Source organism: Crinia signifera, chromosome 9 (genome assembly GCF_055691185.1).
Source record: "Crinia signifera chromosome 9, ASM5569118v1, whole genome shotgun sequence".
NCBI lineage: Eukaryota > Metazoa > Chordata > Amphibia > Anura > Myobatrachidae > Crinia > Crinia signifera.
Genome location: NC_139225.1, coordinates 39,617,794 through 39,642,137, shown reverse-complemented (window position 1 = coordinate 39,642,137; position 24,344 = coordinate 39,617,794). Strand labels below are relative to the sequence as shown.

General features: G+C 45.6%; 1 protein-coding gene across 1 annotated transcript in view; it reads right to left on the bottom strand.

The window, feature by feature from the left end:
• The window catches only part of LOC146035458 (protein Niban 2-like), a 60,916-nt gene extending 36,572 nt beyond the window's left edge, over positions 1-24,344 (bottom strand). Inside the window, exons 1-2 of the mRNA XM_083158906.1 lie at positions 24,151-24,344; positions 21,783-21,864 (exon numbers count right to left, since the gene is read on the bottom strand). Of these exons, the coding sequence (XP_083015032.1) occupies positions 21,783-21,837 (55 nt within the window). The 5' untranslated portion in view covers positions 21,838-21,864; positions 24,151-24,344. The remainder of the gene's footprint in view (positions 1-21,782; positions 21,865-24,150) is intronic.

Sequence of the window (24,344 nt, the reverse complement as noted above, 5' to 3'; positions counted from 1 at the left end):
GCCAATAATAATACCTGTATCATTCATATTGATCCACGGTCAATAAGTGTGTGGAGTCGGAGAATCACCGTTTTTTAAACACATTTGCGTATATGTTGTGTCTGTGTGTTTTTATATTTCGCCTTTTTAGAATACTAATAAAAGTTAATTTTTACTCGTGAGAACTTCAATAGGTGCACCACGTAGAGACATACTTTTCTCTTTTTGTTATTCATGTATATCTTATATGTCCAGTGGTAGCACACCCAGAATGAGTGCCATTTAGAAACTTTCAAACAATACACTCACCAAGGGGTCCACCCATTATCCTCGATATTAATGAGGGTCCTGTGCGAGTAGCAATTTCTCCTTCTTGTATCCCGACATGAGGAAGGTCGACATGAGGAAGGTCGACTGGTCATAAGGTCGACTGGTCATAAGGTCGACTGGTCATAAGGTCGACATGGTTTTTTCACTGTTTTTTGAGCCGACATGTGCCGACAGGCGGTATTTCATGCCCTACCATCCACTAGGGCGTGGTGGGAGAATAAAATAGTGTGCCGAGCGCAGCGAGGCACTGTGCCCGAAGCATTGCGAGCGAAGCGAGGGTCCGATTCTCATTGCCAACTGTGTCCATGTCGACTGTCGACATTCGGATAAAAAAACAGTGAAAAACCCATGTCGACCTTATGACCAATCGACCTTCCTCATGTCGACCTTAATTCATGTCGACCTTGGCCCATGTCGACCTTAAGTCAGGTCGACCTTCCTGCCAGTCGACCTAGTGGGGTCGACCTAATGACTGTAGACCTAAGTTCATTCTGACAGAGGTCCCGATTCCATTCCTAGCTATAATGTTCTGTAACTGACGTGTTGAACTTGAAGGCGTCATAGTGATGCAGTGGTTAGCACTGCTGTCTGTGTCTTTCCATGTTTGTGTGGGGTTACCATGGTTACTGAAGTTCCCTCCAAAAATATTCTGACTGCTGACAAGGACATTCGGTACCATAGTCAGTAGGCATGTTTGTGTGTGAGGAAATTCGGAATGCAAGCCGCAACTGGGAGCGGACTGATGTGATGACAGTCTCTGTGCAGCGCTGCGTAGGACCAGGCATGAGTGGCGGCTTTTCCCTGTGCTGGAAGGCCCCTCGCTAGATTACAACCCAAACTGAATGAGGCTGATGGTGCAGTGTATAAAGATGCTGCAATGATCTCCAGTCCACTTTTCCCAAATCCTAGTAGAATGCTCTACTGTATGATCTCAGGACACAGTGCCACAGATTTAACCATAACAGCAAAACGGCAGTAGAGTATGCTGTGATGTGTGGTTCCACAGCACATTGCTTAGTTACAACTGTACTAAGCAATTAGCGACTTCAATACAAAATACATGCACACATTTATAGGTACTTGTGTAGTTTCACGGCGCCAGTATGGCGCCGTGCGTCTGGGTCCCCTTGCGAGGCTCGCTTCGCTCGCCCACGCTGCGGGCTCGGTACGCTCGCCACGCTATTTAAAATCAACTCCATGCCAACATGGATAGTGGAGGTATGAACTATCCATGTTGGCATGGAGTTAAGTTACTTTTTTTAACATAGTTTGTGGCGAGCGTAGAACCCGGAAGTAGCACGGCGCCATGCTGGCGCCGTGAAACTACACAAGTACCCATTTATACATTCCCATTAGTTACCAGCCTGTCAGAATGACGGAACAGCATAACCGTAATATTCTCACCGGCGGCTGTGCACGCCCAAATGGAAAAGCACTTTATTTTCTCTGTCAGGCACCATCTAGTGACTGCCAGCAAGCCGAACACTTTAATTCCCCCCATAGGGGTTAGGAGGAGTGTTGGCCTTTTATTATATGAGACATATTTTTCACACACACACACACACACACACACACACACACTACACACTATAGAAAGGACAAGTAGAATGTACATTATGGGTGGAGGCCTAGATTCTCAAATCATTGGTACATGCAAGGAGGAGGCCGATACTGCAGAAGGTGTCGCATCAGAATTAAGTCTCCCTCAAGATTCCTTGAATATATATGAAATGAACAGACCGGCGCCAGCTTTCTGTATATGGGGAGGTGAGAGCTGTTCAACAAGCTGCCCAAACCTTTGTTACCATATGGCCGATGACCTTAGCACAAATGATGCCCAGCAGGGCAGGGGCGCTGTACCAGGCAACCCCATAGCACTGCTGCCCTATCTGGAACATGCAGAGCCGGAATATTACCCAACCAGACTAGGAAGAAAACAAATAAACTCTGAGCCAAGATCAGCTCTCCACCCTGAATCCTGTCAGAGAGATGAAAAGCACGTTCTGTGCCAATACCCAACCACACGCCTGCTCATTAAATGACGACAGCCCACAATTGCTGCAACCGCCCAACCCCTGGGGTGAAAACATGCTCTGCTCTTCCGAAATCACAGCTAGAAAATGCTCATATCTCATGAGGGCGTCATTTCCATCGTACTATGTGCTTCCTACTATACTTCTTCCCACATTACAGCTCGCCCTGCTCCTTCTAACCCCTCCTGCTTACTAGCTCACCTTGTAATGCCATGTGTAATCATGTCCTAAACCTCTGAACTCCGGCCACTCCCCAGGCTGAATCATTGTGCTCGCCCCCTTGTAAAATGCCATGTGCAGCTTATATACTGTTTATATGGGTTCCGTATGATTTCCCGACAGCAAAAATACTGACATGTTCGAAATGCCGGCATTCATTATTCCAAAATAGGCAAAATACTGACATGGGCAAAATGCTGACATTTAAAATGTCAACATGTCAAAAAAGTCAGAATGGTTTTTTTATTGGGGGGTTGTTGGGTATCTGTCGATATAGACGGGTATGGGTCATTGAGTCGATCAATTTAGGTCAACATGCATTGGGTTGACCGCTGAAGGTCGAAAGGTCTTAGGTTGACCCCTGAAATGGGCAGACAGGGTCGGAAGGTGGACACAAGCATAAGGCTGACAATGGGAAGGTCGACAGTCAAAAGGTTGACATTAGTTTCACTTCTTTAATCCCGAATGTTGACATTGACATCGTCGACTGCTCACTGAGCTTGCCATGCTTCGGGCACTGCACCTCACTTTAATTCTCCCACCACGCTGTAGTGGATGTTTAGGCATGAAATTTCGCATGTCGACCTTCCGACTCGGTCGACCTATTTGACTTTCAGTGGCCGACCCAATGCATGTCGACCTTATACCCGTATGCCAACATGGCCGCTGCGCTCAGCACACTATTATAAACTAACTCTATGCCCACTTGGTTCATGAAGTAAGCGCAAGTTAGTTTCAAAGAAAAAAAATCATGAAAAAGTTGTCGACTTTTTGACATGTTAACATTTTTTTTGACGTGTCAGTATTTTGCCTGTCAGTAAAATTCCACTACATTCCATTTTCATCCCAGCCCATTATACCCCACATAGCTATGCCATACCTATTACACCACGTACTGTAACTGTCCATCTATTGGGGTGATTCAGATGTGTTCTGCTCTGATTACCCACCCACAGCGAGTAGAAGTATCCCTCCCATCGCTAATGGACCACTGAAACCAGGAAACTGCCTTATTTTGCACCCCCCTAGTGGCAGTCACAAGAGACAAAACAGTTGAATCACCCACTACAGCTATACCACACCCGCATACAATGCCTCCTATGAATGTATATGCAAGTATTCGTCTTTTAGTGCTGTGTCCACATTTTTCACATACTTTTAGATAGACACGAACAAAGAGTGATGTCATACAAACAAGGTTATGCGGTTCCTAAGAAGCATTAAAGGCGTGAGAGACATGTGATGATTGTAACGCCTGTTTAAAGACTTGCCAATGATGCAACGGATATCTTCAGATTAGGGACGTGATCTCCTATATATCAGCTTCTCTTCTCAATGACTCAAGTCAGTAGTAACAAGTCAAATAGGTTGAACTCCATGGACGAACGTCTTTTTTCAACCTTAATTACTATGTTACCATTGTCAGGAAAAAATGGCTGCAGAGTCATAGATCTCTATAGACAGGGACACTTGCTGCTGTTCTGCAGAACTAGCTTTATCACCCCACATTACTAACGGTTAGCAATGCATAGGATAGATAGGGATGGCTGCACTTTAATCAGCTCTGAGCTCTACCTCCCATTTAAACCTCTCTGCCCAGATTAAAAAGAGAGTTCTGCGTTTGTAGGAAGGTGGCGGCTAGGACTGGAATCATCCCACGGACCAGAATACGCCACACCCCAGACATTTCATCTGTCATTGCTACTGCCATATCTGTTCCTTCTCTGTTTATTTCTGTGCTAGCCAATGGGGACCCAGCGAAGGCTTCTGGGAACTGCATAGGTTTCTCTGAGTCATGTACATGTGCCAGCTGGATGTCGCGCATGTGCATGACACAAAGGCCAATCCCAGGCAGCGTTAGAATGAGAGGGCACTGCTGATAAAGGGGGCATCACTGGACCTCACGGGCAAATAATGTAGAATACCAATGACATATTCATTAGTATCCCTGCGAAAATAAACGTATTATACCGCTGGTAATTACATTGGTTGGAAGATTTCGCTCTCTCAGGAGTTTTTTTTTTTTTTTTTTTTTTTTTTAAGGTCAGGGCAACAAAATTGTGGAACTCTCTTCCGGGTGAGGTGATGTCGGCAGACACAATAAATACATTTAAAATAAGATTGGACAAACATCTATTGGTTAAAGACATCCAGGGGTACGAACAATAATCATAATCTTTAAGGACATAAAAAAACACTAAGGGGGAGATTCTCTAAGAATCTCCACCCCCCTTCGCCGCCCATCGCAATTATAATTATCGCATATGTTCTAACATATGCGATAATTATAGCGAAGAACAGCTCTTGCGTTAAGAGCTGTCCTTTGCGGTGAGAGTCGCCGGGTCCTAGCAGGTCCCGGCGGCTCCCCTTCCCTCCCACACCCGGCGCTGCTGCTGCTGCGCCGGGCTCTCCTCCTCCCTGCACCCAGAGGAGGATCAGTGCAGGGAGGAGGTCACAGGTCCGGGCAGCACAGCTCTGTGCTGCCCGGACACAGGTGAGGGGGCGATGCAGGGCGGCGGGGGTCCGTGCGGGGCGGCGGTGGGATGCGGTAGAAGCCCATAGGCTTCTATGGGGCATCACCAGATTTTTCTGGCGATGCCCCCGCCGCGGTAACCCAGCGGGGGATGCTAAGTGCATCCCAAAATGCAGTAAAAACCCCGATAACGGGGTTTTTAGCGCATTTTTAGCTTAGAGAATCTCCCCCTGAGTATAACTATGGGATAAGATAATTGATTAAACCCACTAAAGCCGAGGTTGAAGTAGATGGAAGCAAGTTTTTATTCAGCCTTAACTACCATGTAACTATGTAGCTATGTAAATGGGGCCCAAAGTACCAACCATTCTGCTCCTAACTGACAATTTCAAACACAGACTGTAACATGACTGCTAAAGGCCGATTGGTTAGTCACCAAGCTTTGATAAATATCCCCCTCTATGCTAGAATCTGGATGGTTGCTATGACACCAGCACGTTTTAGAAGCTTAAATAAGTCTATCCGTTAGAGTGTAAGCTTATTTGGGCAGAGTCCGCTTTATTCTCATGCCAATGCATTTAGGGAACGATTGAATCTGAATTTGTTCGGGGTGTGCGCATGCGCAATAATGCGCATGTGCAATAATGCGCATGTGCAAACCCCTTGGGCAAAGGTTTCACATTCGCCGAGCCGTTCACCCTAGGAAGGGAGGGCCAGGGGCAGTAGCAGTGAACGCCCAGCGTTTTACGGACGTCCCCATTAAAATACTGAGCGAGACCCTACGAACCCAGGCGTGACAATGTCTGCTCTGGGCCGGCGGCTGATGTCACGTGACGTCAGTGTCCACCCCAAATTTGGCGGTTAGCAGCCGGAATAAAATTCAGTCTAGTCTGACCTATTACCGAAGTGGAGGAAAAAAAATCATTCGATGGCGTGCGATCATCGAATGATTTATCTCCCATTCGGTCGCATGCGAGGGGATGCGTTAGCGAATACATGCTCTCACATGTTAGAGAGGGGACTTGTGCGACAGATGGGGTCGGGCATTCAGCCGGCCGGCGTTTACCAGTTTCTTAGGCTGCAAACATGTGCAGCCTAGTGAACAGCTCCGAATCAGACCCCTAGACTCCTTAGCACATGGTCCAGAGCTGTGTAATATGTTGGTGCACTATAAATATCCGCCTGCTAAGAATAACTGCACCTTGTGCACCGGGTATAGTCGCTCGCATTATTAAATATTTACACCACTCTCCATCTTCGTCTTCTACTAAACACACACAAACAGAGCGCCTCTCTATGTAACAGAGTTGTCATTGTGACGCTCTGCACAGGGGAACATGTGACAGACCCAGGACTTTACCTCCTCCTCCAAATAGTCTGAAGGACTCACAAAACAAACATAACCAGTTTACACCAAACACCAGCCCCACAGTTAACCTCTTCCCTGGCAGCGGAGTGCGCATATAGCAGCTTCTGTGTGCAGGCTATGAATGCTGGGGTGATGCACATTGCATAGAGCTTAGTGTAGCCGGGGCATGGGTGTAACTGGGTAGAACGCAAGTAGAAAAGGGGCTATACAGAGAATGTAACATTCCATGACACAAGAAAATCCTAGTGTCGTATTAAGTGTACATTTTCTGTAATAGATAGGGAATGTTTACACAAACCAATGTCTGCAAAAGCTCCCAGCAATGAGCAGGTACAGTCGTCACCTCCGGCAGGTACATAGCACATATGTAATAAGTCTCCCTGACAGCGATGCCTTGACAGTGGACTGGGTGCAGTGACATTCCATGGCTGCCTGGCTGATGAGCAGAGGGACAGGTATCTAGAGAATTACAAGTGGCTAACTTTGCATACATGTTATCCCTGTACAAATTGGAAATAGCCAAACATTTTAGCCCAATGCGTTCACTTTAATAAAAAGGACTAACTGTGACATAAAAATCTAAATGGGTGAAACACTGGTTTACCTCTCTAGTAGCTCACGTCTAAAGTGACCTCTGAGCTATTCAATTGCGCAATGGCCGTATGGTCACATACAAACACGTCAAGTGCCTTTAGTTGTTGCAATCATTTTCAAATTTAGCTGCTAATTAATTAAACTGCTAGTGACACATCTTCACCTCCATAATGTACTGGGCATGAAATTTTTCGAGGCAGTTTAACCCTTTGAGTAGCAACATCTCTGTGAGAGGTACAAATGCCAGCGTCGCTCACATTTGTTATATAAATTCAAATAGAAAATGTTGTGTAAAAAAAGATTATATTTCCTATATACAGGTCATTATGATGAATAAAAGGGCTTACTTGGCAATTTTCACAACTATTTTGACAAATTCTCTTGGAAATCAAAGGAGTAAATCGAGAAGTTGCCCATTTTTGACCCAATTCCGACGGATGTGGCTGAGAAATCGGGTGCAAAGTGGCCAAATTGCATGTGTTTGACATCCACGGTCAAGTGCACATCGGATCGGAGTCAGAGACTTGCTGCACATCCGACCTCAGACTTGGACAGCTTATTAGTGTTCATTCTAGCACTCGCTATCTTTGAAAACCCATGCAGTTCCTGTTCCCTGTCTGGGGAGTCGCGGTCTGCTGTGGTGTTTCTAGCACAGGTCTGGTTTGCATATCAGTGCTGATATACAGACCACACTGTGCTAGAAGCACCACAGCAGACAGTGACACCCCAGACAGGGAAGAGGAACTGCATGGATTTCCAAAGATAGCGGGTGCTAGAATGAACACTACATATGATATCTTGTGTGCAAAAGGACCGCATACGATATATCGTGTGTGATCCTGCATCACATGCAACGTCTCCCCTCGGGGAAGTCCCATAATGTATGGGGGCCTTAACTGTCATTTATCTTAATCAGTCTGTAGGCGTATAGGTTGCTATGGACAACTTCTCCACTAACTTAAAGGTTTTATACATCTCCCCCTGTACTGTTCCATCAATCTCATTAAAAAAAAATATATATATTTTAATTAACTCAAATTACCATTTTTATATAAAGAAGTGTTTGTGTAGATTTTCATTTGCATTTTGTTTATTACAGCGATAAGGAAAATTAATGGAAGAGCAAGATTCAACATAAACATGTGCAACTTCCACATTTGTTACCATGGTAACATGAGTCAGTGTTCTGTTACTAGGAAAACCGCAAAAATATGGTTTAGTGATATGGTCTGCAGTGGGTGCTAAATAAGAATAAAAACATACATATTAGTATTGAAAGATGAAGCTATTAGGCAAAGCGACAAATATTGAAAAACAAAATTGTTGGTTGTATATCTATACATACAATAAAACTGTAAAGGTTCTGATTGGATGGAGAGAGGTAAAGTGGAGAGAGACAAGCTAATCAGCTCCTACCAGCCTCCTCCAAGGCTTTGTACATCTCCCGCTAGGTTCCCTACCACATGTACACATACACACCAGGGTAATTTTTGTCAGGAGCAGTTGGTTTTTACCCAGGGCTGCCTCTTTGGCATCCATGGGCTGCAGCCGAAGCAGTTCATAGAAGCTGGGGTATGCGCATGCACAGTACCAAGGACGATACTGCACATGCGCCGGTTCCGATGCCCGTCACCTGCATTTTACAGGACTTCTTTGGACTGCAGCTGCATCCTGGACAGTGGCCCCCTCCTACAAGGATGTAGGAGCCGCCTCTGATCAGAAGCCAATTAACTAACCATTATGTTTTTGGATTGTGGGAGGAAACTTGAGTACCTAGATAGAGGAATCATACACTATGGGGGTTATTCTGGTTCACTTGCAAAGGTAAATTCACTCTCTAATGGACAAAACCATGTGCTCTTCTGGTGGGGCTGATGTAACTTGTGCAGAGAGTTAGATTTGGGTGGGGTTTCTAATGCAGGTCTGGTTTGCATATTAGTGCTGATATACAGACCACACTGTGCTAGAAGCACTACAGCAGACAGCGACACCCCAGGCAGGGAAGAGGAACTGCATGGGTTTTCAGAGATAGCGGGTGCTAGAATGAACACTATCTATATTTAAAAATAAAGCAGCCAGTATAAACCCTGCACAGAAACCAAATAACACCCATATGTAACTCGCTCTGCACATGTTACATCAGCCCCACCTGCAGTGCACATGGTTTTACAAGTGAACCAGAATAACCCCATATATATGTACGCACAGACACACACACACATAGCTAGGGCTCTGACACACCTATATATGCCACTACAATAGACATGAAATTAAAACAATCGGAGCTGTAATTGAAGTGCTCATGGGTTTGATTCCCACTTTGGCTCCAACTGTGCTGAGTTTGTATATTCTCCCCGTACTTGCGTGGGTTCCCTCCGGGTACTCCGGTTTCCTCCCACGATCCAAAAAATATACTGGCAGGCCAATTGGCTCCCAACAAAATTAACCCTAGAATGTCTGTGTGTGTGCATGTACATGTGGTAGGGAATATAGATTGTAAGCTCCACTGGGGCAGGGACTGATGTAAATGTTCGAATATTCTCTGTAAAGCGCTGCGGAATATGTGTGCGCTATATAAGAAACTGTTAATAAATAAAATAAATAAATAAAGTGCAGGCTTTCAGCTTTCATTCAAAAGGGTTTGGCAAAATAATGTATTGAAGTGTTCTGGAACTGCAACCGTTCTATACCAAGTCCCATGTATTCACTGGCTCCAATGTCATTGGACAAATTAATACAATTATGGATGAATTGTTGGTTTTTTAAAACTTGGGCAAGAATTGACTGCCTGAAGTCTGGTAACCATGGACACCATGAGAAACTGGGTTTCTTTCTTTGTTATACTTTGCCAGGCCTTTCCTGCAGGTCTCTCTAGTTGTTTGTACATGGACCCTTCTGCCTTTATCTCTGTCTTCATCATTTATTTATCTTTGTACTCACAGAATATTTCACTTCGTTGACTTCAAAAACTCCTGTGTTGGTTCTGCAGTATTGCCCTCTTCCCCAATGTTCTCACAGCCCTTTTCTCTCACACATCAATTACAGGTCTCTTACTCACCTGCCATCTATACTCGCACCTCTTCTCACTATAGGGTCAATTTGATTTCTAGAATGGCTTGCAGTTCCCCCATGCCTTCAACATGGTTTACGGAGGAGGTGTTATGCTTTGGATCATGAGCTGTTCCAAGTCTAATTCATACTTTGCTCTTCCCAATATTCTGCTACATTTTGATCTTGGCTTTATCTGTCCAAATAACCGGGCTGTGCTTTTTTTTTTAAATGTTTTTTCTTATTTGTTTTTGGAAAAGTTGAATCTAGTCTTTCTATTCTTAAAGGTCCATACACACTGGGCGACTATGCCCAGCGTGTATGGACAGCGATGACAATCATTGCTGCGGGGAAAGCCTTCAGTGCATACACACTGAGCGGCTTTCCCCCTGCCCGGTGCCGACGGGAGGGGGGGGGGGCGGCGTGGCATAGTGTAGTGATATGCAAAGCCTTCATGAAAGCCGCTCAACTGCTGGTATAACAAGCAGATGAACGGCTTTCCCAGCGATGTTGCGGGAGCGCGCCATACAGGCCATACACACTGGGCGGCTTTGAGCTGAAAGCCGCTCAAACCTCCTGGGCCTTTATGGACGGTTCGTACCTTGCGGAGAACGCTCTGCATTTGTTCTTGTGACTTGTTCTCTTTATAGTAGATTTGGATAATGATACGCCTACCTTCTGGAGATTGCTCTTCACTTGAATGGATGGTGCACAGGAATTTTTCTTTACAAAAAAATGGATCCTGAGATCATCCACCACTGTTGTCTTCCGTGGACTATCAGGTGGGTGTGGCGGTCCAACAATCGTGATCCCAACGGTCAGTATCCAGACATCGGAATCCAGACTGCCGGTGCTCTGACCTGGTGGCGAGCACAAAGAAGCCACCCTATGGGCTCGTGGCTCGCTTCCCTCTCCTCAGGTTCTATTTTTCCTCTGTGGGGGTTGTGGACCCCCACAAGGGAGAATAGCCCCTGTCTGTTGGGATCCCGACTGTCGGGCATTCCGATGTCGGAGTACTGACCGTCCGAATCCCGACTGTCGAGCAGTCATCCAGCACCCCACCCAGACATGGTTTACATTGCTGTGTTCTTGTTTTCTTTCAAACGGTTGAATGGATCACTACTAAGGTTCCTGCAATCTCTCTGCTGGTTTTTATTTGCAGCTTACGGATGGCGTTTCCTATGCAATGACAGTTTCTTTGGTCACATGTTGTGGGTTCATATTAATAGCTTCCAAGTGCATTTGGATTCATCTCCAGACCCCTTTCCTGCTTAATTGGTAGGGAAATAAAAGCCTATACATGTCCATAAAACCGCTTTTGAGTCAAATGTCCAATTTCTTTCGGTCCCTTGAAGAATAGGGGTTGCATATTAAACAGCTGTAACTCCTAAACCCTTCCCCCAATTTGAGTGTTAATACCTTCAAATAAAGTGGTTAGTCTGCATAGGAATCGTACCTGCACACCGGCTCTCCTGCCTACTGGCACATTGTTAAATCCAGGATTTGCATACGCTGACCCCTTTCTCTGGAATTCTCTACCACTCCCCATCAGACTCTTCACAAAAATTCAAAACAGGCTCTCAAGACCCACTTCTTCTCCAAACTCAGCCAACTCTCGCCCTAACTCTCTGTTCCACTGTCTATCCCATCTGTGTCACCCCTGTCTGTCCTTCCCTCCCCTTTGTATGAGCAGAACTCTTCCCTCAAGTGCTTTTTATACTCCTGTTTAAACTATCTTCTACTACATACTCCCTCCATTGGCATCAAATCGGTTTCCAGGCCCCCCATGTACTTATTTCATTGCCATTTGCTGATGTAGCCAACTTTATATACCTTGTACTTGTCCTATATTGTCTTGTACTGTAGCTCACCGTGCTCTTGTTTTGCCTAGGTTTATGTACGCTGTAATCGGGCGCTGTGAATCTCTTGTGGCTCAATATAAATGTATAAAACCACATTCATCATAGAACTATAACTTAAATAAGTTTTGATAAACATCTCAAATGCCAATAATTGTGTCACTAACGAATATATATGGACCTAGGTGTGTACCGAATGAGCGGTGGTGGGAATCTCAGCAGTCAGAATACCAACGCCAGCATCCTAAGGAAGGGAATCCCGATATTATTATCTGGATGCTGGCAACGGTATTGTGACTGCCAGCGTCCCAGCCGCAGAAATGCTGACCGCATCCCCTGTATACATATACACACACTATATATATATATATATATATATATATATATATATATATATATATATATATATACACACACACACACACATCTACATCTATATCTACAACAACAGAAGAAAAGGGCGCCCAATGGTGCAGTATCTTTGGTATTTATTTTAAATGAATGTTAAAAGTACTTCATTGTACATATTGCGTACCAGATGATTCATCAGCGGTGGACTCAATTAACCACCCGGCAATACATAAATCCACACTGGCAAGCTGGAAACAATGGTGGGTGTGTGACCCCTTGCTGTGCACTCACGGTTACCGGCTACACACTGGCTGTGTGCAGAGACGGGAACACCACGCCGCACAGTACTCCGGGGACACACTCCTCTGCTCCGAACACCTTTGCGTCAGTCAGGCCACGCCCCTACGCGTTTCCCACTGACGAAGTCTTCTGACGAAACGCGTAGGGGCGTGGCCTGACGCAAACGTGTTCTCCCTGAGGCGTTCAAGTATTAACAAGTCCGTTTAAAAAAAAAAAAAAAAACGTATTATACATACATTACTATAATGTGCTGGCCTTTTTGTTGTAATTGTCCTTGGCTAGTCTAATAACATATACGTTAAAAAAAAAAAATAATGAAAAATGCTTGTTGACCTTTTTCCATGTCATCCTTTTGGCCATGTTGACCTAAACCATCTCAACATTTTTCATGTGTCGACCAATAGTGGTCTACCTTTTGACTGTCAACCTAGGCACTGTCCAATCCAAAAATATATGGTAGATTATTTGGCTCCCAACAAAAATGAACCCTAGAATGTTAATTTTTTTGTGATAGGGATATAGACTGTAAGCTCCACTGGGGCAGGGACTTATGTGAATGTTCAAATATTCTCTGTACAACGCTGCGGAATATGTGTGCACTATATAAGAAACTGTTAATAAATAAAATGAATAAATATTGGTCTGCTCATACTATAGAGACATATGCAAAAACAGTTACACTGATAATTGGACTTTAATACTACTTCCACATAAACCCTCTTTTTGTTTTGGGGAACACTGTTGGGAACCCAAAACTTCCCTTTAGCCTGCACAAATAACGTCACCTCCCCCTCCCCATCCATACCCTGGAATTTCCGTCCTCTGCATCCTGCCCTAACCCATGGAAATGTCTGGCTCAGAGTCCCCCCCCTTCCCTCATTCTCAGTGACTACGTGGTACTCAAATACTTTTCTCTTCGACAGCCCCCTATTTCTTACTGATACACACTGGAGTATATTCAGGGCTGAAAACTAGGCGAACTTGTGTGAGGCAATACTTGTATTCCACCAGGAGTCCTATCATAACATTATATATCATTCCTTAACCGTGATTCAGCGACCTTCAATGTGTCATGGGCTTTGCTTTTAAAGGGAAAGTATTGTGAATTTATTATGTACTATTTTTCAGAACAGGGATGGGCAAATGTTTCAGCTGGTGAGCTGCCAGTTGTGCCACTTGCAGAGTATTTTGTGCAGGCATGTTGGAATGCAGCATAGAAATAGGGGTACTTGTGAATTATCCGGGCGCCCGATTTTTGATCGGGTCCAAAAAATCGCGTTGCATCGCGTGTTAACCAAATGGCATGCGATGCGACGAGAGCAGGACCCGATTTTAGCAGTGGACCCGATTTTAACATTGGAATCAATGTAAAATGGTCCCTGAGACCCGATTTTACATTTATTTCAATGAAAAAATGCCCAAAACCCCCAAAAAGTTACAAAAGTGAAATCCCACCCCCATTGTTAACACCACCCCACTAATTACGCCAACCCGAAGCGTGGCGAGCGCAGCGAGCCCGCGAGGGGCAGCGGTACGCGTCCTCCGACCTTTTCATACCCCCACTATCCACGTCGGCGTGGAGTTGAGAATAGAATAGTGTGGCGAGCGCAGCGAGCCCCGCGAGGGGACGCCGACACCTTCACAGCTATCCGCGTCCCCTCGCGGGCTTCACAGGTGTCCGCTGCGCTCGCCACACTATTCTATTCTCAACTCCACGCCGACGTGGATAGTGGGGGTATGAAAAGGTCGGAGGACGCGTGCCGCCGCCGCTCGCCACGCTTCGGGTTCACGTTGATAGTGGCCTGGTTGTGAACATCCAATATCATTCATCAATAGCATTCATATCTGACACATTCAGAGTGAAATTCTGCCAGATGTGGCAGAGGGCGGGATTACAATTGGGCGGGATGGGTTAAAATCGCGTCGCGTGGCATTGTATACGATTTTGTCTTCAAGGAAATTTCAAGGGAAATCGCGTTGCATTGTATTCTTAATGTACTGTCATATAATTTCAACATCGGGCACCCGGATAATTCACAAGTACCGAAATAGGTCTACAATCACCCCATGTATAAGTGGTCTGACTAGATCACTTAGAAATTAAGCAGGGGTCACTACTAAGCAGGGGTCACTGTGATGCGCAGTTCTGCGCATTGCCAGCACCGGGCTAGATCTATACTGCATGCAGTATAAATCTAGTCATTGCTAGTGTTCTCTCACCAGAGAACACTGGCCATGGGGATATGGTCACCAGGTCGACATGCATTGGGTTGACCACTGAATGTCGATAGAGCTTAGGTCGACACCTAAAATAGGTCGACAGGGTTGGAAGCATTATGTTGACAGTCAAAATGTCGACATGTGTTTTTCACGTTTTTCTTGAGCCGACAGACGGCATTTCATGCCCTACCATCCACTACTGCATGGTGGGAGGATAAAATAGTGTGCCGAGTGCAGCAAGGGGAGTACATCGGTACACTGTGACAGTGTCCATTGTGGCAGAGACAGCATCTCCCCACATGTAATGTTTAGGATCCAGACCAGGTTTTAAGAGCAGTAGCAGAATCCCAGGTGTGTAATCAGCAGCACCTGGGATTTCCTGACATAAGGGTTTTCAGGGCAGTCAACTTTCTCTTGATGGTGGATTAGCCGCCCAAGCGACAGGCCGAGGGTGGGCTATGCTAGGGACCATTGGAGCCTCTGCAACAGTCGGTTATGCTGAGATTGCCTGTACGCTACTGCCTGTAATTATGATTGCATATGGATTCAACCTGGTAGGCTGTGACCTGCTGTTTAATATAAACATCATAGTCTTCAACTGAGTCCCCGAGTTTTTTATCCTTGTCGGCATTCGGGGCAAAAAATTAAATAAAAAATCATGTCGACCTTGCCAATGTCTACCTAATGCTTGTGTCAACCTTTCAATCCTGTTGACCTTAGCCATGTTAATTCAGGTCTCGATCTAAGCTTTGTCGACCTTCAGTGGTCGACCTAAATAGGGTCAACCCAATAACTTATACCCCTGGCCATGCCGGATCTCAGCACGCATTGCTGGTAATGAGTGATCAGTGCTAAGCAGCATCGCTCAGCCCGGAGGCTCCGGCGCCCAATGTGTATGGGGCATCACTCTCCAACTGCTAGTCCCAGTATATCCTCAGTGGTTAGTAGAGCATGCTGGTACTTGTAGTTGCCTGTCGCATCTCACCCACCCTGGATTCAGAGCAATCAAATATCCAGAGCCAGAATAAGGAACACATGGGCTGAAGTTGAAAATTCTCAACAGCCAACGGCAGAGGTTCCGAAATGCGGTCCTCAAGGCACCCCAACAGGCCAGGTGTTAAGTATTTCCATGCTTGGCCGTAGGTGATAAATGAAATTGACTGAGGTACAATTTAACAATCTGTGCCATGTCTTTACCTAAAACCTGGAAAGTTGGGGGCCTCAACCGCGTTTTAGAAGCTGTGGCCTACAGTATACTGAGAATGGGAGGAGCTATGACCATGTACACACCCCCTACACTATCAGCCTCCCCTACACACATACAAATAGGAATAGAAAACAAATGGAATACTTTTGTGATACAACTAGAAATACAGTTTTTAATTATCATGATTTAAGACCGAGTGTGTGCCAGTGGGTATGGGTCATTGGGCCAATGAAGGTCGACAGGCCTTAGGTCGACACCTAGAATAGGTCGGCATGGGTAAGGTCGACAAGCACAAAGTCGACAATGGGAAGTTAACAGTCAAAAGGTCAACATGAGTTTTTCACGTTTTTTGTCCCGAATGTAGACACTAAGTGTACCGCTGTGCTCGCCATGTTTCGGGCACGCTGCCTGGCTGTGCTCGGCACACTATTTTATTCTCCCACCATGCCGTAGTGGATGATAGGGCATGCCGACTGACGGCTCTATGGGCTGACCTTCAGTGATTGACCCAATGCATGTTGACCCTAATAAGGTCAACCTAATGACCATACCGTACCAGCTAGGGAATTTTGTAAAGGGCAATGCAACTGTTTTTTGAGGCAGCAATAATTAATGGGTGCCCTATGGATGAACTCCGTTCTTTTAGGTTCCCATTAATTATCAGGCTTGTCACACCCAAAAGCTCTATGTTAGCAGCATAAAGCAGCTAAACCAGTCTAAAGTCCTGGTTAGAGTGCCCAAACCACACTTATTCCACATCTCTGCTTGCCACTTCAGCAGGCTGCAGGCAGATACTGTATGTGGGCACCTGTGCCACTCACATCCTCTCAGAGCATCAATTAAGTTGCTCCCTTAGGCACCAATTACTGAAGCCACAATAAAAACATTGAAATGACTCCTCTCCAGAGCACAGCCCGGCCCGGTACAGTCTAGTCCTGAGCTTGGCCAAAACAGTCTGAGATCCTTTTGGAGAACAGTCATTGTGAGGCAGCAGAGTAGAGACATTACATAACCAGATAAGATTTCACTAGTCTAGCGGTGAACAGTTTAATACCATCTGCCATGGGCCCCTAAAGGGAGGTGGTCTGAATTGTAGATGTATTTTATATTATAATAATCGGAACGCATCTGCCACTCATTCATATCTACTTGATGGTCAGGCAATTTTTATCAGCTACAGCAGTATGTACCCAGCTTTAGGGGTCTCTGATTACTGTAGTTGGTACACACTAGCACAGTGATTTCATCCCTTTTTAACTCGCGGCACACCTAACAAGATTTAAAAATTGCCAAGGCACAACATCAGACCCCCACAGGGAAAAACACCATGGGCCCCACAGGAAAGAAAAAAAAAACCTATTGATCCCTATCTGGAAAAAAAAACACCATATCACTCTGGTCATCGCAGGTAACAAAAAAAAAATTAAAATGAGATCAGTGATCTGGTGTGGACAATTCTAGATTTGGTAGCACACTTGAGAACAAGTCACGGCACATATATCTACGGACACATCAGGCAACGTATTCTCCATATGGGAGGGCGCATGCCCACTGAGCTGTCAAACACTAGTGAGTCCTAGTGCGGCTGTATGGGTGGCTGGCGGATCACCATTACACACAACAGGATGCGCCGAAATATCTATAGATATATATCGGGCATCTGCTGTGTTATTTATTTATTTATTAACAGTTTCTTATATAGCGCACACATATTCCGCAGCACTTTACAGAGGATGCCCCAGTGGAGCTTACAATCTATGTTCCCTACCACATGAACACGCACACAGACATTCTAGGGTTAATTTTGTTGGAAGCCAATAACCTATCTGTATAACATGCACTGCTAAAGGTCTCTGAGGTCTGGAAGGCTCAATGTGTTATACAAAATGGTTATTTCTGAAGTAACCATGTTGCAGTGACTGGCAGATTATTTGGTAACAGAGAAGCATTTATTCTACATTATGTTGCAGATTCACCAACGGAGGTAATGTGCTATTGGATTGTATGAATTCCTACAGGCCTCCATACACAGGTCCGATTTGGTCTGTTTTCATCAGATTCCAATGGATCGGAAGAAAACTGGCAAAATTGGATGCGTTTTGACATCCAATGGCCCCATGCCCATCGGATCAGATCGGATCCAGAGGTTCGGTCCCCGTCCCGGCGGAGGTGAATGGGTTGGGTTGGAAGTGACACATCGCATGTGAAAAGACTGCACACGATACGGGGTTGCGGGCGTCTGAAGGGGATCGGAAGGACATACACTGCTGCGAGAGATTACAGCAGTGTATGGCCACCTTAATAATGGAAATGATAGCTCCTATTAATGTCAATAGATTCGAATATATATTATAAAAAAACAGTATAAGAATGTATAGGGAATATTTTCTCTAAAGCACCACTCTTCCCAGAATCTATGCCCAATCCTTTTCAGTGCTATATACTACTGACCAGAGGGGCAATGTATCAAACCTTGGAAGGAAAAAGTCTTAACTTGGGCATATACTACTGTGATTTCTCTCAGCAGTCTATGCCCAGCCAATCACCCGTGATCCGCCCAGGACCTTCCGGGGCAGCAGGGTCAAATGCGATCCATTACAAGTTGTCCTTTGCGACCCTGTTCCCCGTCCGGCCTGACGCCGGAAGGGAGGTCCAATGTTGGACCTGCATAATGGTCAGACCTCCGACTCAGGTCCAATGTGCACAGGATCACGCATCGGACCTGAGGGGACATCACACTGACCTGATTTCGAGCGAAGCGGTTTTGAATACAGGGGCAGAGTTATTAAGCCTGTTGAAGTGATAAAGTAACCGGTGATCGAGTACCAGCCAATCAGATCCTAACTGTCAAGTTACAGGCAGGTTTGGAAAAATGACAGTGAGGGGCTGGTTGGTGCTTTATCACTTCACCCGTCTTAATAAATATGGCCCACAGCCTGTAAAGTGGCAGTTAGAAGCCAACTGGCTGCTACTTTATCTCTCTTCAAGGCTTGGTACATAGACCCCTTGATTTGAAAAACTCCAGGTAGAATCTAATTGGCGGGTGCATTATCCCTCGCTCCGGAATTTGATGCATCTCCACTCAGTATTTCATAAAATATCTCCGGTAGGTGGAGGACATGAAATTATCATAGCTATTAGCATGCGCACACATAGAATAAAGCCTAGCAGAACATAATTACCCTATGTAATCACTCTGTCCCAGGTCCTTTCCTGTTGCAAAGCCTCCAAAAATGTTCCTGTTTCTCAGTTCATCCACAGGACAAGACATTTTCTCTCACGTGAACCCTCATTACATCATAAGCCAAACTAGCTATTACTCCAGCAATTCCTCCATAACACATAATTACACACAACACCATAAAATTGGGTGGAAAGCAACAACCATAAACAACAAAAAGCCAATTTAGATCCAAATAAAAGTAAGATTTAACAAAGATTCAGTTCTTACCCAAATGTAAAAACAAATCACATTTAAATAACAATATGACCAGCTCTGTCTAGGCAAGACCCCTGAATACCCGTTCTTGAGCGCCTGATTCATGTTTGCAAGTAAAGAAATAAGTAAAGAAATAAAAGCAAATAAAAGCATCTGGGCGGAACCATGCTGCGCTGCAGGTGGGGCAGATGCAACATGTGCAGAGAGAGTTAGATTTAGGCGTGGTGTGTTCAAATTGAAATCTATATTGCAGTGTAAAAATAAAGCGGTCTAACATTTGGGGGCCACATGCAGAAGCAACCAGTATTTGCCCTGCACAGAAACATTACATTATACATTCATCCTCCCTCCCTTGCATGGAAACATGGTTTAAAAAGTTACTTAATCTGCTATACTTACCAACATGAATCAGGGACTTAAGGGACACTATGCGACTTCTCCGCGAAGATACACTGCATGCGGTCCTTCTTTATGCGATGTATCGCATGCGACCCTTTTCCCTGCCGCCGGGAGGGGGTTCAACTCGGAGGTTGGACACCCAGCATGATGCGCATGGGACCGGGCATTGCGTCGGAGCGAATGTCATACACCTGCGTTTTGGGCCTTATATTGATTTGGTCCACTCACTTTCTAATTTTTGGTCATAATGATATGCAAATGCTGCTAAAAGGTGCCAATTTGTCCCAGAACAAACCATATGTTGACAGGCAATTGTTTTTGCATAAAGGTATAATACTGTTTATTGCAAGCCCCATACAAATACTTGGAAGCCGCATTTCTACACGGGATGCAGTTAAGATCCCGGCGGTCGGGATCCCGGCGTTCAGAATCCCGACCGCCGAAATGCCGACACTTTCTCCCTCCTGGGGTGTCCACGACACCCCTGGAGGGAGAATAAAATAGCGTGCCGAGCGTAGCGAGGCACCGGGCCCGCTGCGTGGCGAGCGCAGCGAGCCCGCAAGGGGGGCGATCCACGTCCCCCCCTTGTCGGCATTTCGGCTGTCGGGATTCCGGCGTCGGGATTCTGAACGCCGGGATCCCGACCGCCGGGATTCAATACTGAATCCTTTCTACACTGTAGTTTAAATTTGAAGTAGGATACTTACCCACTACCTAGCTGAGGTCTTTATAAACAATTACATTTTCCCATACCTGGTCCCTGCAGAACATGCGAATATTCATGAGCGCTATATAAATAACTGGTAATAATTTAAAAAGGTACCAAACCACCTTACAGTATAATTTGCTTCAAAAAGGGTAAGATTCAGAGGTGAATGCCAACGCACAGCTGCTGAATATTTATACTGAAGCCACATGTATCTTAATTAGAGATCCCCACTGCACTAATCTGATCCACTGACGCAGATTCAAATCAAGCGCGTTAGCATCAGACATCAGATTGCTCATGATATCCAGGAAAATCATGCTCCCGGGACCAATGAAGCTGTGTCTGAGTACCATTGGCTTTTGGCAAGGCCAGAAAATGGTAGACACGCCCCCATTTACTGGGACCTTTCATGACTGTAAATCATGCTGCAGATTTTGGGGAACTGTTATGTAGCCCATACATTTATGAGATATTGCATACAATCATTCAATTTTGACCACATCTGTTCGATAAATTAAATGATTTTATGCACATTTTAGGGACCATGAGAAGCGATGCGGCCTGAAATAAAGGCCCAATCAGCTCCTGCCATTTTTTCAAACAGAGCCTGTAACTGAAGTTAGCACCGAATCGGCTTAGTACATATACCCCCAATTTACTGAATAAATGCTGAGTTTCCAGTGGGCCAGAGCTTGAAAAGTGATAAAATGGAGAGTGATAAACAACCAGCACTTAACTGCCATGTTACAGGCTGTGTTTGAAAATCGACAGGTAGGAGTTGATTGGTTGGAGGTTTATCACTCTCCATTTTATCACTCTCCATGGCTTAGTGCATCTTGCCCATAATCTCAAATATCTGCATGTCTACGACTTGGCGGATTTAACCCTTGTGAAACAAATTTGTATTCACCTTTTATTTCTAAGAAACACAATACCCGACAGAGGTGTTCTGCATTGCGAAACAGTCATTGTGCATTAAGGCACCTGCTAGAGATACTCGCTTTAAAAGATTCTATGAAGCAATCTAGCGCCCACTCATTCCCTCAGGAAAGATGTTCTACAAGATGGCAACACCTGCAGACAAAAGAACGTTTTATACGGCAACCCACAGGAGCACGGAGAGAGCTCCGGAGATGGGATCTCAGCCTGGGGAGGAACTCTGAAACACTGCATCAACTTAAACAAAGCATGGAAGACGTCTTGTGGAGAACCACCGCTGTCAGATGAGTCACTCATGAGTCGTGCAGCCTTACCTGCAATGTACTGGCGTCTGCCTTCATCCAGGTGACTTGATATAACATCCCCCATGGCCTAGTAGAGAGCAGCAGGTCCTGCCTAGGAGAGACAGCTGAGATTTAGAGGAGGTACCAGTACGGAGATCACAGGGTGTGAGAGGAGGAGGAGGGATTAGTGGAGGATTGCGGAGAGCTGGGAGTGTGAATTACAGGGTAAGCAAGTTGTCATGGTACTGGAAGACAAAAAGATGGCAAGTGAGGAGAATAAGACGGAAGAAGAAGAAACAGAATCAGGAAGACAGCAGCACTGGCAGAGGTCATAAGGAAAATGAGACAGTTGGAATACACTTGGTTACATAGGACCAACTTAAAGACATTTATAGTGAAGTGTCAGACAAAAAGTACTGGCAGACAGGTGTCAGTGATAAAGGACGAAGGAAATAATGCATAGAAAACGGATAATGATAGAGAAGACAACTTCTCCTTAAAACTCGTCAGTGAGAGAAAAGAAATATGGAGGAGGAATGCATGGGGCATGTCGGCATGTGAGGGAAAGGGTGGGCACACAAGGGTGGCAGAGATCAGATTCAACATGACAGAGATTGGCACTGTACAGGTAGGCATGTGATGGACAGAGTGGGCACACAAGGGTTATACAGGCCAGATTAGACGGTTATGGTATAAATGGTCGACACCTGGAAATGGTCCACAAAGGTCGACATTGACAAAATGTTGACACAAGCTTAATAAATAAGATAGATATGAGTTTTCACTTTTTTTTGGTATCTATGTCCACAATTGTCGAAATGGGCACAGTAGAAGTACCGATGGGCTCGCCATGCTCGGGCACACTATTATATTCCAACTTGGGTAGTAAAGTAAGAAAAATCACTTTAATATTAAAAAAAAAAAGTTGAAAAACTTATGTTGACCTTATTCGTGTTGACCTTTTGTTAATGTTGACCTTCAGTTGACTATTTCAAGGTGTCGACCTGGTCAATGTCAACCATTAGTGGTCAACCTAAACAATGACAAAGACTGTCATGGCACTGATTGGCATGTGAGGGTCAGGCTGGACACACAAGGGTGGCAGAGACCAGATTAGTCATGGGGAATACTGGCATGGTACTGGTTGGCATGTGAGGGACAGGGTGGCACAGACGAAATTAGACGAGAGCTACTGGGATGGGACAAGGTGGCAGAGACCAGGTTAGTCATCAGATACTGGCATTGGACTAGCTGGGATGTGAAAGAAAGGGCACCACACAAGCGTGGCAGAGACCAGATTACACATGACAGATAATGACATGGGACAGGGTAGGCACACATGGGCAGCAGAGACTAGATTAGACATGATACTGGCATGGGACTGGTTGGGAACACATGGGTAGCAGAGAATAGATACTGACATGATACTGGCATGGGACTGGTTGGCATGTGAGGGACAGGGTAGGCACACATGGGCAGCAGAGACTAGATTAAACATAATACTGGCATGGGACAGGGTGGGCACACATGGGTAGCAGAGAATAGATTAGACATGATACTGGCATGGGACTGGTTGGCATGTGAGGGACAGGGTAGGCACACATGGGCAGCAGAGAATAGATTAGACATGATACTGGCATGGGACTGGTTGGGAACACATGGGCAGCAGAGAATAGATTAGACATGATACTGGCATGGGACTGGTTGGGAACACATGGGTAGCAGAGAATAGATACGGACATGATACTGGTTGGCATGTAAGGGACAGAGTGGGCACCCAAGGGTGGCAGAGACCAGGTTAAACATGTGGGAGACTTGTATGAACACACCAAGCATAGGGTTAAAGTAAGCATGCATGGCTCGGACTGTCTGTGACTCAGGGGGAGACAGAGCTGGCAGCTACCCAGAGACAAGTTTGGAGCAGAATGCGTCTGACCTCCACACCCAGACTGTCTCATTCATTGTCTGAGTCTTTCCTGGTCAGCCTCCAGTCTCCACTGGTGACCTCTCAGATGTCTCCTCTCTGACCATTAACCCCCCCCCCCCCCAAATCTCCCCCTTATTAATGTTATGGGCTGTCCTGGTCACACTATAAGTGCCCCTACACAGCATACCCTTACCAGTTACACCATGAATCCCCCTGCACGGCATACTCTCATTAGTTATACCATGAGTGCCTCTGTACAGCATTCTTCCACTAGTTATACCATGAGTGCCCCTGTACAGCATACTCCCACTAGTTACACCATGAGTGCCCCTGCACAGCATACTCTCACTAGTTACACCATGAGTGCCCCTGCACAGCATACTCCCACTAGTTACGCTATGGGTGCCCCTGCACAGCATACTCTCACTAGTTACACTATACAGATGAGGGCCCCCGATAGCGGGTACGTACCTTGTGCGGGAAGCCTGTAGTCTCTCCTCGTTTGCAGCGCTGAGTCTGTCTCTGACACACCCAGCGGTCTCTCTCTCCGGCTCTCACCCTCTCTGTCTCACGGCAGTGCCGCCTCCCTCTGTTGACACTCCCTCCGGCACTACACCCCTCCCTGTCCCTCTCTACACACTCCTGTATCTCTTCTTCATTCTTTC